The sequence below is a fragment of the Beta vulgaris genome, chromosome 9 (genome assembly GCF_026745355.1).
Source record: "Beta vulgaris subsp. vulgaris cultivar EL10 chromosome 9, EL10.2, whole genome shotgun sequence".
NCBI classification, from domain to species: domain Eukaryota; kingdom Viridiplantae; phylum Streptophyta; class Magnoliopsida; order Caryophyllales; family Amaranthaceae; genus Beta; species Beta vulgaris.
This window is the reverse complement of record NC_079210.1, coordinates 29852375-29866593: the sequence shown is the minus strand read 5'-3', so window position 1 is coordinate 29866593 and position 14219 is coordinate 29852375. Positions and strand designations below refer to the sequence as shown.

The 14219-nt window shown below is 33.4% G+C and overlaps 1 protein-coding gene across 3 annotated transcripts; it reads left to right on the top strand.

The window, feature by feature from the left end:
• Positions 1-2929: 2929 nt before the first annotated feature.
• Positions 2930-9707, top strand: LOC104903532 (hypothetical protein). Of its 3 annotated transcripts, none has more exons than XM_010691576.4 (8): positions 2933-3312; positions 4927-5039; positions 5717-5766; positions 6726-6959; positions 7048-7200; positions 8078-8173; positions 8261-8281; positions 9333-9707. In XM_010691576.4, the coding sequence occupies exons 1-8, from the start codon at positions 3053-3055 to the stop codon at positions 9498-9500; spliced, it is 1095 nt and encodes a 364-aa protein (XP_010689878.2). In that variant the 5' UTR covers positions 2933-3052; the 3' UTR covers positions 9501-9707. The 3 variants fall into 3 exon arrangements, with proteins under 3 accessions (XP_019107377.2, XP_010689878.2, XP_010689879.2); XM_010691577.4 differs by having other exon boundaries at positions 3172-3312; positions 4893-5039; XM_019251832.3 differs by lacking the exon at positions 7048-7200 and having other exon boundaries at positions 2930-3312.
• Positions 9708-14219: the final 4512 nt, after the last annotated feature.

The window sequence follows — 14219 nt, the reverse complement described above, 5'->3', positions numbered from 1 at the left end:
ATCTATTTTAACCAAACATGATGTGTTTTGCATACAACTAAAAGTTTAGATATCGACTTATATAAAATTATCTTTATTCAAATTGTCGAATATATCAATAAAGTATACATATATCGATGTCATGTTCATACAACTTTTTGGATTTAAGCATACTAGAGGGTGCTAAACTTTACATAAAATTACATGTTACTCCCCCAAGTTGCAAAAGTTGCACATTGCTTACTCAAAGTATAACTCTGTTAACTTTTCTACTAACTTTAAATTTAATATACAGAAAAAGTTATGTGGCCCCAAAAAATAGAATGACAGTTATAGTTTACAGGACAAAAATTAATTTGCCAAAGGTAACTTAATATGGCCATTTATGGCTCCAAAAAAAATGTGATTTTTCTCCAAAATTCTCCAATTAACGCCTACTTCTCCTTCTTATTGTGCTCTGAAGCTCCCAAAAAAAACTCCAGTACCAACTACAGTGATAAATTTTCAAACCTGATTGGAACTTATTGGAACTTATTGGAACTTATTTACGTTAGGGTAATATTTATGTTATTAGGGTGCGTTCTAGTCAACTTATTGGCCCTGAACTTATTGGACCTTATCTGAACTGAACTTATTGAACCTGAACTGAACTTATTGGAACTTATTAAACCTGATTGGACCTGATTCAACTTATTGGACCTGATTGAACCTGATTGGAACTTATTGGAACTTATTGACCTTATTAAAACTTATTAGACCTTATTGACCCTGATTGAAACTTATTAGACCTTATTGGACCTGATTGAAACTTATTAGACCTTATTGGACCTGATTGAAACTTATTTGACCTTATTAGACAAAAACATTGACCATGAATAACATAAATATTACCACTAACGTAAATACTACCCTCAAAATTTTTTTATGGAGTAATAATTATTATAATTCGTCCTTTAAAAAATAATGATTATTAATTATCTCTTATGATAATAATTTAACAAAAAAATTTACTATTTATATATTTGCCTATACATAACTTTCATCACTAATATATCTAATAGTCTTGTTTTAATTTTATAAAACACTAGTAGAAAATCAAAAATTGATTAACCTTAATTATTTGACCATGATTATAATATTATTTAATAGCAATATGAATAATCAAATAATAGACAATAATACAAGTATAATACTATACATTGTGGTACTTTAATAAAAAATTCTAATAATAACATAATCAGCTAAGAGTAATATGAATAATAAAATAATAGACATAATAAAAATAAATAATAAAATAATAGACATAATACAAATAAATAATAACATAATAGACACTAATACAAGTATAATACTATATAATCATTGTGGTACTTTAATTATAATTATAATAATAACATAATCCGCTAATAGTGATATGAAATTATGAATAACAAATAATGGACAATAATACACATGTTTATTAAACATTGACTATTTGGACCTTATTGGAACTTATTGGACCTTATTAGAACTTATTGGACCTTATTAGACGTGATTGGAACTTATTGCACCTGATTGGAACTTATTGCACCTAATTGGAACTTATTGGACCTTATTAGACCTTATTGGAACTTATTGCACTTATTAGACCTTATTGCAACTTATGAACTTATTGGACCTGAAACTTAATTTTTTAAGTTGAACAGAACGCACCCTTAATAAGTTCCATTAAGTTCAGTTCAGATTGAATAAGTTCGGTTCAGATAAGGTTCAATAAGTTCAGGGCCAATAAGTTGAAGAGAACGCACCCTAAGGGTGCGTTCTGTTCAACTTACAAAATTAAGTTCCTATGTCCAATAAGTTCAAATAAGTTCAGATAAGTTGCAATAAGGTCTAATAAGGGCAATAAGTTCCAATAAGGTCTAATAAGGTCCACTAAGTTCCAATCAGGTGCAATAGGTTCCAATCAGGTGCAATAAGTTCCAATCAGGTCTAATAAGGTCCAAATAGTCAATGTTTAATAAACATTTGTATTATTGTCCATTTTTTTGTTATTCATAATTTCATATCACTATTAGCTGATTATGTTATATAAGAATTTAATTAAAGTACCACAATGATGTATAGTATTATACTTGTATTAGTGTCTATTATTTTATTGTTTATTTGTATTATATCTATTATTTATTATTCATATTATTTTATGATTATGTTATTATTAGAATTTTTTTATTAAAGTACCACAATGTATAGTATTATACTTGTATTATTGTCTATTATTTGATTATTCATATTGCTATTAAATAATATTATAATCATGATCAAATAATTAAGGTTAACAATAATAATAATAATAATTATAATTACAATATTTTGCAATTCGTCTTTAAATAACTAGAGATAACATGTTAAATATATTAATAGTAAATTTTTTTTGTTAAATTAATTATCATAAGAGATAATTAATAATAATTATTTTTTAAAGGATGAATTTTATTAATTATTACTTCATAATAAATTTTGAGGGGTAGTATTTACGTTAAGGGTAATATTTATATTACTAATAGTCAATTTTTTTGTCTAATAAGGTCAAATAAGTTTCAATCAGGTCCAATAAGGTCTTATAAGTTTCAATCAGGTCCAATAAGGTCTAATAAGTTTCAATAAGGGCCAATAAGGTCTAATAAGTTTCAATAAGGTCAATAAGTTCCAATAAGGTCCAATAAGTTCCAATCAGGTTCAATCAGGTCCAATAAGTTGAATCAGGTCCAATCAGGTTTAATAAGTTCCAATAAGTTCAGTTCAGGTTCAATAAGTTCAGTTCAGATAAGATCCAATAAATTCAGGGCCAATAAGTTGAATAGAACGTACCCTAAGTCTAATTTTTGTATTAAAAAAAAATATTCCTACTAGCCCCGCGCCCCCCACAAGAAAATCTAGGCAAAGTTGTCAGAAAACAATTGGGGAAGGAAGATACGATTGCATAAATCATAACACGGTGGCAAAAATTCAAGCCTCTCATGAGTTATCATCTTGACACTATACTCAGCAGTCAGCACCATACCAGTTTCTCTTTTGTTTCTCTGTGTCATCAATGGCGCTGTGTCCCAGAACTCTCACCCCCACATTCCTCAACTGCAATGGCACCTCGTTTACAACATCAAAAAGGGAACCTCGTCGTTCACTCACCATTCACATGATGGCCTCCTCCGACATCGTTTCATACGAAGAGGGGACCCTCGAAAGACCCAAATGGAGTGGGAAGACCCCACTTTCTCGCCTTGTTGGGGCCTTGATTTCCTTTAAACCCCTTTATTCTGCTATGAAGTTTGGTGCCAGACAAGCGCTTATCAGGTCTTTCCTTTTTTTTTTCAACTTTCTTGATTTTTTTGCAAAATTTCTTAGGATTTTTGGAGTACAAGGGTATAATTCTGTTTTGTTGTAGAGAAATTGTGAATATTTGGGATGAAATTTTATGGTTTTAGTTGAATTAGTGGATATTGGTATATTGGATTTTTACTCGTTTGTTGGTTGGGACTAACTTTTTTTTTTTTAAATTAACATTAATTCATTAATTCAAAATCATACGACATCTACCAAGTATTAAACAAATACATATCAAAATAAAATAAATACAATTCTAATATGATAAAACCTCGATCGTTGAGTAGATATAACACTTCTGAAAACCCTCGTCTTTCACATCGTTGTTTGATACAGACCTCTTTGCACTTTGAAGTAGAATTGGATTTAATTCAAGTGATTGTAAATGAAGTCTTGACATCGTTTCATTATATTTTGTGTATATTATAAATTTTTAATTCTATTCCTCTTGTGTTCGAGTGAGTTTAACAGTTTGACTTTCATATCTGTCGAGTTTTAACTTTGACCATTAATATATTTGAGTATCATATGGGTAGAAATTATGAAAAGTTCTCAAATAAGTATTACGTTGAGTAAATTGACATTGTTTATCAACTAATTCCACTTTATTTTTCTCGTTATTATATAAAGAAAAACTCAAAAACAAAGTCGAGTACTTTTAAAATATTTTTTATAATTTTTACTTAGTGCATAGAGCTGATCAAAACTGAGTCCGACCCAGCCCAAAAAATCAGCTGGCTTGGGCACAAAAATGTGGCCCAAAGATGGGATCTGGACACAGACTTGGTGGCCCATATTTCTTCCGGGCCGGATTGTGGGCAAGCAAACAGACTTTTGGCCCGGTATTGAGTAATTGAGTTACATAAAAAGTTGGATGTAACACTTATTAAATATATTAGTAATAAAAAAATGCATCGAGTTACATGAAAAAGTGAATGTAATACATCGATCTCGTTTGGTAACCGTTGGAACTTAATTCTCATGGGAAGTCTTATTTCATGGAAAGTAAATTCCCTTGTGTATTTTCTAGGAAATGGCTTTTGGTGTTTGGTTGAGCATATGAATTTGTAATCGACACAAGAATTTCTAATTACCAAGGGGGGTTGGTGATTAATTTCCTGCACTTCATAGGAATTTCCATTTCCTTGAAAATTCTATTTGCCATGAAATCCCTATTTTCTGCATACCAAACAACTATCCTATTTTGTACTTTCTAGGAAATTCAAATTTCAGTGGAATTTGAGGTGAACCAAACGACCTCTTATTAAGAAACGCAAAAAGTATATATATTTTAAAAATATTAAATATACATTAAGACAAATTTAATACATTGCTTTATGTATTAGTAGACATGGTTGAAGTGACTTAAGTGGATTGTGCAAAAGTAAAACGGTTGCATTAGTTTTGAGATGGATGGATTAATCGTAACTTAGTTTAATGAGAGTTCTAGTTTCCCATGTTTCTTTCCCTGTTTTTGTTAATTTGCTTACTGTTGCCTTTTTCTTTCCTTTCCTTTTAATAAACATAAACTTTTGGCCTTTCTGTTGAAGATGATGGAATTTGAAGTTGTGGGATATGAAACAGTACAGCTGAGAAAACGAATATTCGATGGAGGGAAATGACCAAGGAAATATTGGAATCAGAGGTCTACAAGGAGATGGAGAGTGTTGAAAACCCGAACATTGTATACCCAGATTGTAATTTCTCATCCAATGTCTCTTTTTCTTTCACATCTAATAGCAGAGCTCATAATGTGGCTACTTCAGTTTCGAAATGGGATTCCGCTTTGGCATCTTAGACAATGTTACTAAAACTTGGAATAATGAAGTTATTATTATGGCCATAATTTGCTACAATATTGAATCAGAAATCTCTGGTGGGGAAGTTGAAATCAAAACATGGGAAACCAATTACGGCTCGCTTAAAAGGCGGAACTAAAATCCGGTAATAGTAATGAGTCAAACGTGTACTTGTGAAAGGAAAGTCTCAGGCCAATGTCGAGGTTAATGCATGTCCATCACTCCATCCTCAAGAATCTCCAATTCTCCATAAAAGTTCCATTAACATTCAAAAAACAAATATATGGTGGAGAATAGTAATGGAAATTGACAACGGAAGTATACATTTTGACGTAGTCGATGAAATATACATTTTGACGTAGTCAACGAAATATAAGTTGTATTGTAATGATCATTATTAGATTTGACTTAAGTTACATAATTAGCCATAAATTTTGTTATTGGTACGGTCATTTATTTTTGTATACAAAATGTTATACATGGATGAAGTAGTCAAGGGAGTTTTTGTGTTTTCTTTCTTTTGTCCTTTGATGAATCCAGAATAATGATTATGTGACTATTGACTGCCAATGCAGATTACTTAAATCCCTTTCATGCCTATGATGAAGGAAACCTTTCATGGCTGGTAATTGCTTATTCATGTTGGTATATTTATTATTCGAATGTGTTATTTCTGTTATATATCCTTCTTGGTTTGGTGCTTTTGTTTTGATGGAGACTATTGGTATTTGGTGGTATCGATGGAGGGGCTTAAAATTGTGACAACTTACTATTTGCAGACACCGAATTACGGATACGTATTGGCTAATCTATCAGTACATATAAGCAAGGCTTTTATCCGCTTTGGCTAGGGGTTTCCATGTCTCTAGTGTCTACAGATCCTGCTGAAAATGGGCTAGATATGTTTGCTAGCTTAAGAAGTGAGAATTAGGCAACAGGAGATGCTTAACCTCTTATGTGACTATGATGTAGAAGCTTGTAAGTTGATGTTTGCAAATACCATACTGTAACTTTGAACACTGAATTCCCAGATGCATGCATAGAATAATCCTCTTAGGAGTCACTTGTGAAAATGGGCATCCACCCTTAAATTCTGCATACCTTAGAACTGGGCGTTAACATCTTTAACCGCTATGAAATTTCAAATATGGCACAAGGCGTTTGTCAATTCTAATTTACAGCCCCGTGTCTTGACTTCATCTAGTAGCACATCTCTTCAATTGACAAGGAAGTCTCTGGTATAAGGTTCTTTGTTCGTAGGATAGAAATTGCCACCTATTAAGGAACTTTACATGCAAACAAGTGTTACTCCTAGGATACTGGGTTTTCAAACCTAGAAGCCTTTAGGCAACCCAACTATATTTTTTTCTAGTATTCTTTTCGGTTGCCATTATTAAGCTGAGAACTTTATACCTTGGATCTTGATGCTCTACCCGAATGGTGTATGATGAATCGGTCATTACATGTTAATGCAAGAGCTTTTTTTGGATACACTGTATGGTGAACTTAAATTATATAATGTTCAAATGTAAGTTAATCAGTCCCAAGAGCACCAGAAATCACGAGATTGCTTTGTATGTGTAGGCTGCAGCAGAGGCGGAGCCTGCCACGTTGTCAATTACTAGAAGAGCTATACCCGATGCTTCTTCGCTGGATGAAGCAATTGAAGTAGTACGTGGGAATTGGCTTCGCGTAATTGAGAAACATCATCAGCAATACTCTCGAAATTCCACTGTTGGAAATATCTTAGACATAGGATGCTCCATAGGTTGGAGCACAAGATTTTTGGCCGACAAATATCCTTCTGCTAATGTTACTGTGAGTTCTGGTTCCTATTTCCTTTCTGAAATGCTATTTCGTCATGTTATTCTGGTATTAAGATGGTTGGGAAATGTGCTGACTGCAGGGATTAGACTTGTCACCTTATTTTTTGGCTGTTGCTCAATTCAAAGAAAAGAGTAGACCTTCAAGAGGAAAATGCATTAATTGGATCCATGCAAATGGTGAAGATACGGGCTTGCCAGCCAAGTCATTTGACCTTGTTTCAATTGCTTATGTTGTATGTCTCACTTAAAAACTTACTCATATTCATTGTGGTAGTAAGAGCCCATGATCATTAATTCTGTTGGTCTTTTCATAAATCGTTCTTTCCGTTGCTTTGTTTTGATTCATGTGTTACAGAACTTTACATACTAACTATGGATACTGTATGCTTTTGAACTATGCCTTGAATTAATTATCTGGTGCTAGGATTAACCAAGCACGGGGGTCTTGCTGTTTAGTCTATCTAATCTGTTTTAGTTTCTGGTTTAGTTGCATTTGTTTAGGTTAATTAGTAGAGTACTATATAAACCCTATAATTGACTTCTGCCTCCATATTTTGTATCATGTAGTCTCTCTCTCCAAAACCTAATAAAATCAGTTATCCCTGCTGTGTGGACGTAGCTAACACATTGTTAGTGAACCATATTAAATCCTTGTATCAATTGTTCATTAATTGTTTGTTTTGTTAATTGCATTTGTCACAACATATGCAGTCTCATGTTGCTCTTTGCTGAGTTATTTTTAGTCAAAAATAAGATGTAAATGTAAGAGAAGTATTACTGAACAGTCAACACTTAATAGCTGGTTGTTTCACAGTTTCAGCTGTAAAATGAGTGCATCATCATAGCAATTTTTTTTTCTAACATAGGCATCATAGCATTATACTGAACACTGAAAATATATCTGTCACGAAAGTATGTTGGTAATTTTGTAATGGAACTAATGAGATGGCAGTTTGATTTTTAATACTAGAGCTTCATGCTTTAGTTTGTCACTCTTTAGTTTTTTAAAGTTGTATGATGAATAGCCTTGTCCACGTACAAATTCATTGGAGCCTTGAAGAACCTAGTAATAGTATTTAGTGGCTGACGATCTGGTAACTATGAATCCAGCTTCATGAATGTCCAGCAAAAGCAACAGTCAATTTGGTGAAGGAAGCATTCAGGCTTCTCAGACCAGGTGGAACCATTGCCATCACAGATAATTCGGTAAATAATATAGTAATCTCTTATCTTCCAAAGTGGTTTTATTGCTGTGTCTTTGGGATGCTAACATAGTATTTGTCTCTTCTGCAGCCCAAGTCAAAAAAGCTTCAGGTAAATTCTCTAGCCTGCAACTAGTTAACTGATAGAGTTTGTTGTAGAGTCTTGGTTGGACCCCCATAGATCGTAGTTTTTGCTGCCGTGATAGTCTGTTCCAACTGTGACTAACCTTGACAAGAGAGGTTGATTCAAGATGGAGAATATGCTCTTAAGAATATTGAAATACATTTACATATTGATATGTCTTCCGTTTGTCAGGCTCCGCCATTTTTACAATCCCTTCTACTCTTTGTGGAGTAGGGCATATTTGGACACAAATGCAATGCGTTCTTTATAAAAAGTGTGTAGGAATATGCCTTAGGTTGAATATGTTATATGAAGGATAAAAGAAGACATAAGGAATCCCAGATTTCTCAAGGAATCTATACTTCTGCCTCCTCTCCTGGTCCCTTATTGTCTTGAAAGCCACATTGAAAATCTAATCTGCTCAACTTTCGTGCCTGTGTAGTTTTCTTCTATATTTTCATTATTGTGCCTGGCTGCATGCACATTGGTGATATTATTTATGCCTATTGATGCCTGAGTAATGCGTGTTCACTTCAACGTAAACGAATAGTGTTCACTTTTTTTTTTTTTTGAAAGGATAGTGTCCACTGTTAATATTAGTTTCAATAATTAGCAAAATCAGCTTCAATAAAATAAAGTAGTTTGAGTTGTAAACACGATAAGGAATAACAGTGGAAAAACAGCAATAATCAGTTTCAATAACTATAAATCAGTTTAATCAGTATAACGAATTTCTTGGCAAATTTTAGGTGAAGTGAATAATAGGCCCTAGATGATACTTCTTCCGTTCCACTATAATTGCACCTATCACCACTTGACAAAAGCCATGTAGATTAATTGTGGGACCCATGTGATAGGAGAGAGATAGAGAGCAGATAATACCATATAAGGAAATGTTGCAATTAATGTTAAAACATCCAAATAAGGGAAACATTGCAAATAATCAGTATGTTAATAATAGGGAAAATTTTGCAGCAGGGATTCTCTATTGTTGTTATTGTGGTTTCAACTTAACTGCCTAATGTGAGTTTCATTTCAGGAACTGTCTCCAGTACTATTTACATTAATGAAGAGCACAGAACCATTTCTTGATGAATACTACCTGCTTGATTTGGAAGCCACACTAAGTGAAGCTGGATTTACTCATGTTCATACGGTTCTCACGGATCCCAGACATAGGACAGTCACAGCAACAGTTCCAAATTAATTTTTTTTTCTATGAAAGCAGCATGTATTTATTCATTCTCTGTTTAGTAACATACGGCAATACGCCGCTAAACCAACTTTAGGGAAGCAAATTATGTTAAAGTTTGTTTGATATATGGGCTGTATTTTACAAATTTTTTCGTAAGATATTTGATTTGCCTGGTGTCCTATACCCTTACACATGTAAATACGAGCATTTTTTGTGTAACTGTCTTCTCTTGATCTTCCACTTCAGCTGTTACAAATGCTTCAATATGGGGCTTCTAGTTATAGATAGCCTTATTCACAAGTATAGATTAAGAGCTGACGATAGCCAACTGGTCACAAGGCAAATTGAGCTTGACAAGGGGAACCAAGGAACAGATTGTGAAGAAAGTGGGCAGTTGTGGTCATGCAGGCTGAATTTTGGAAACTTGCCCCCCTCCCCCCACTTGACTGTTTTGAAGTTTGAACCAGTTTGACTTAGTGATCGAACCGTCTGCTCTAGGTGTCTCTAAGTATAATACTCCTGCGATTTGTAAGTAATTATTCCACTTTTAATGGTCTCAAGTGCACACCTTTAATTTAGTCCCTGGTCCCTGCTTTGCCAGTGCATCTGCATAGCATTTGACTCTGCTTCTTTGTTGAATTGTTAAGTTTCATCAAGAGGAAACTTGTGTATCGTGACGAGCATCGATATCAAAGTTGTAACATATCTGAAGATTTATGAACTTTCTTAAGATCTAATTAGCAGTACATTCCATCTTTTTGATCAACTCAGCAAATGTTTGCTGCTAATCCATTTCAAATTGCTACTCCGAATTACTCAAGCCTATCACCTATTTAACTAATGCTAGAGTATATATCCAAAACAGATCTATTTCTTGCCATGCTTAGTTCATTGCATCTGAAGATCTATAACCTTTCTTAAGATCTAATTAGTAGTACATTCCATCTTTTTTATCAACTCGAGCAAATGTATGCTACTAATCCGTTTCAAATTGCTACTATGAATTGCTCAAGCCTATCACATATTCAACTACTGCTGAGAGTATATATCCAAAACAAAGCTAATTCTTGCCAGGCTTAGTTCAATGATAATACAACCTTCAGCTATTTCACTTATAGGACTCCTAGACAGGGCTCACCTTACAACAATGGCCACTGTTGTAGGAACATATAGATGCATATATAGCAAAATTTCAGATGTCAATTTCCTAACATCTATCATGGATTGCAAACTTAATTAAATACATGAATAGTTCAATAAGGGTTAGATGTACAACCTGATCTTTATGTTGTAGGAAAGCTTTGAAGATCTGAGAGCTCCAAGTGTTGCTCCTCCAATCAGTCCACGAACACCAGTTGAACACCAACGTCTGCTAGAACGAAAGAGAAGAATTCTCTTATTTTTAGGTGATATAATTGTCGGTCTTAGGAGAGGAGTTTAGGGTTTCTCAAGCTTTCTCTTTTGTGAATAAAAACTGCTTAATGAATTGATCACCTAAACCCTAATATTATATCCTATATATAACAGTAGAGTTATAGGCAAATTAGGAGAACTAGTTCTCCTCCCATTTTCCTTATGGCCAGCCCAACCCTTATCCTTAATGAATTTGGATTGCTTTGTCCAACTTCTGCTACAATGTGTGACCTCATAGAATTAATATATCTTAGTTATAGGCTCAATCAATATTGTCCTCAGTATGAACCTTGCTTAATTTATATACTCTTTTACAACGATCTTTCGAATAAGATGAAATTTCCTGAGCACAAGTTTAGACCTTCGATGAGATCTGGTTCCTTAGACTGAGCAATGGCACCGTTGTTGTCACAATTTTACTCAACGACATTGTCAATGCGAGGAACTACACCAAGCTCACTAATGAACTTTTTTTTTATCCAAGCAACTTCCTTTGATGCATGTGCTGCTGCAATATACTCAGTCTCTGCTGTATAATCTGGATGGTATTATTCTCAGAGCTCTTTGTTATTTCTATAGGAACACAACAAGAGGGCCGGGGGGGGGGGGAGGTGTGAAATGTATGTGTAGGAAATGAACGTAACTTTATGAGGAATTATAAAACTATGAAAGGAACAAGAGAAATACACAAGGGATTTTACGAGGAAAAACTTCTTGGGCCCAACAAGAAGAAACAACCTCGATCACTAGGATTTTTAGACTCAACTCTTTCACTATAATAGGCCAAAAGACCTTTGTTACAAACCTATTATCTCTCGGGCCACTCCTCGAGTTCCTCTACAAACTCAGTCTCAATAACATTTCCCTCTAACTGTTTTTCCTCTCGAACTTCACTCGAAGTTCATTTCTCTTTCTTTGCTTCACTCAAAGACTCACACTTTACAATATTTCACTCAAACCCCTTCCCCAAACTGAAACTATAAGAGTTCTTCTCAACTCTTTTCTCAACTCAAAATATAGAATAATAGAATGATAGAAAGTGCTAATGAAACAATGAACTCATATGGTAATGAAACATGGAACTTGGAACTTTGAACGTTGGTGGTACTAACTCAACAAACGTGATACTCAAATTAATACCTTTGTAGATTAATTATCACTTTGTTAGACACACAACGGTGTGACTACTAAAAGTCAGACACACTTTGAAACATAATGAGACATTAATATTTATAGCAGTGATTGCTTAGAACGTGTGATTATAACATGAGTTAATGGTAAAAACATTATCCCATGATGTTCCTCAACTAGAGAAACACGTTCCTTTTTTACACCCATGATCTCCATGATATTTATTAAACGTGTTTGATGGAAATGTTACTGCTTCCTTAATTTTAGCAACCACTAAAGCAGTAAATCGAAAATCTGATTTAGTTTAAAAGTATTTTATTTAATAAAACCAAAATTAAATCCTTTTATTAAAATATTATCTTCAAAACTATTTTTCATAAAACTAAAAAGATAAAATGTTTCCTTTAAAAATATTTTCCATAAAATAAGATCGTTAACAAATAAAAACAGTTTCCTATTGTCTAGGCTTTAATCACTCAAACGACATAGACTAACTGTTGCATTATTTAACATATGTCTAGTTCCTTTTAATTCGTTAGTTCTTTTAACTTACTATGATAGTGTTAGTTCGTCACTTTTAGACACATGTCTCTGACAAGCTAAAGTCGTATCACCTAATCAAAAATAACATGAGGTCCACTAACTAGTAGTCAGAGAAGTCAGGATCGAATCTATAAGGAGATAGTTATTGTAGACACATAATTGTGTCTTCCTATTTAAGGATCAAATGATTAAACATACCGCGTTATTAGTCGACGCGATCCAACGGAAGAACAAGCTAAAGAACCACTCCAAAATTGTATTTCAAAATGATATTCTAAAGCCTAATAAATTAATCATGATAATTAATTGTATTTGAGCCCAATTCTTTGAAAAGCCCAATTAATTGGTAATTGATTGATTTATTTTAACCAATATTTTCAAAAGATATTTTTTATAAGCTAAAATAAGATTTTATCTCGGAAAATTAGATATTCGTAATTAAAGGGATAAAAGAAATCTTTTAAACGCGGTTTCAAACAAAGCTCGCGAAGGCTTGCCAGGAGTCAGGCTGGTGCACCAACCTGTGCATAGCGCACGGTTGTGCGTCAGGCGTAGGTCTGTCCACATGTGCCAGGTGCACTAATCTGCACTTGGCACATGGATTTCTGACTCTATCAGCGTTCTGCATCAAGCACATTTCTTTGCTTGAGATATGTAATTTCTTTCTTATCTAATTCAGAACGTGTACCACGTGCACGATTTTTATTAGGCATGCCGCGTTATGCGCTTGACACGTCAGTTGCGTCAGGCGTAGTGTCGTTCTGCCTATAATTACTATTGGTTTCCCCAATCAAGGGAGGCTATTTCATTATTATTTTACGAATAAAAAGAATCCTTACTACTCACGAGTACACAATCGACTCTAAAAATACTCAAACACTCAAATACTTTCGATAACTTAATACTTTCAATCTATTCCTAATCACACTACGTTCTTGGCTCCACGATTGCTCAGTCTGAAGATCGTTGTGCTTTTTAATCTATACCGCATAGGTATAATCTTGAGGATCCTTAAATAAATTATTTTTATATTGAAGTTACTATCAATTTTCTTTCTTGATGTAGATCTTTAATATGAAATCGCTTTACTGTATATTTTCTAACCCGTGTTCATATTATTTTTGCCATTGTATATTTTATGCCCGTCTGATCGTTATATGAATATTATATGATTGTTCCTGCTTTATTATTTTTATCACCCACATGTTATTTTTGCTAATCAAGACCTAAAGAACTGTTCTAATATTAATCAGATTAATTTGGACAACCTGCTAGGTTCCCTGTAAATTGATTGCATAATAACATATCACTAAAAAAGTATTATTTTTATGTGTTTTCTAAACCAACTTAGACTAAATATTTTAGGGCGTATAAGAATATTTATGATTATTCTTTGGCATAAGATCTGTAATGAATCGATATTTAGTAGAGGCCAGCAATGGACAACATAGTTTCGGATTGTGTTATACCCTCACCCTCGAACTCAATCTTTGGTTCACTTTGACCATTTATCGAGTCATGATGGGGAAATCTTCATTAGATAATTTGTCCCTACAGTTTTTTCATATCCAATTAGGTTTATGATTCTTCCTAAAAAGAATTGTTGGCGACTTTTTTCAAAACAATTTTCAATAAAACCTTAAC

Bases quoted from the DNA above. Each gene is read 5' to 3' on its own strand.
- LOC104903532 (XM_010691576.4), top strand. From the start codon at position 3,053: ATGGCGCTGTGTCCCAGAACTCTCACCCCCACATTCCTCAACTGCAAT. The intron at 3,313-4,926 runs GTCTTTCCTTTT...GATATGAAACAG, and splicing joins GCCAGACAAGCGCTTATCAG to TACAGCTGAGAAAACGAATA. The intron at 7,201-8,077 runs GTATGTCTCACT...CTATGAATCCAG, and splicing joins TTGTTTCAATTGCTTATGTT to CTTCATGAATGTCCAGCAAA.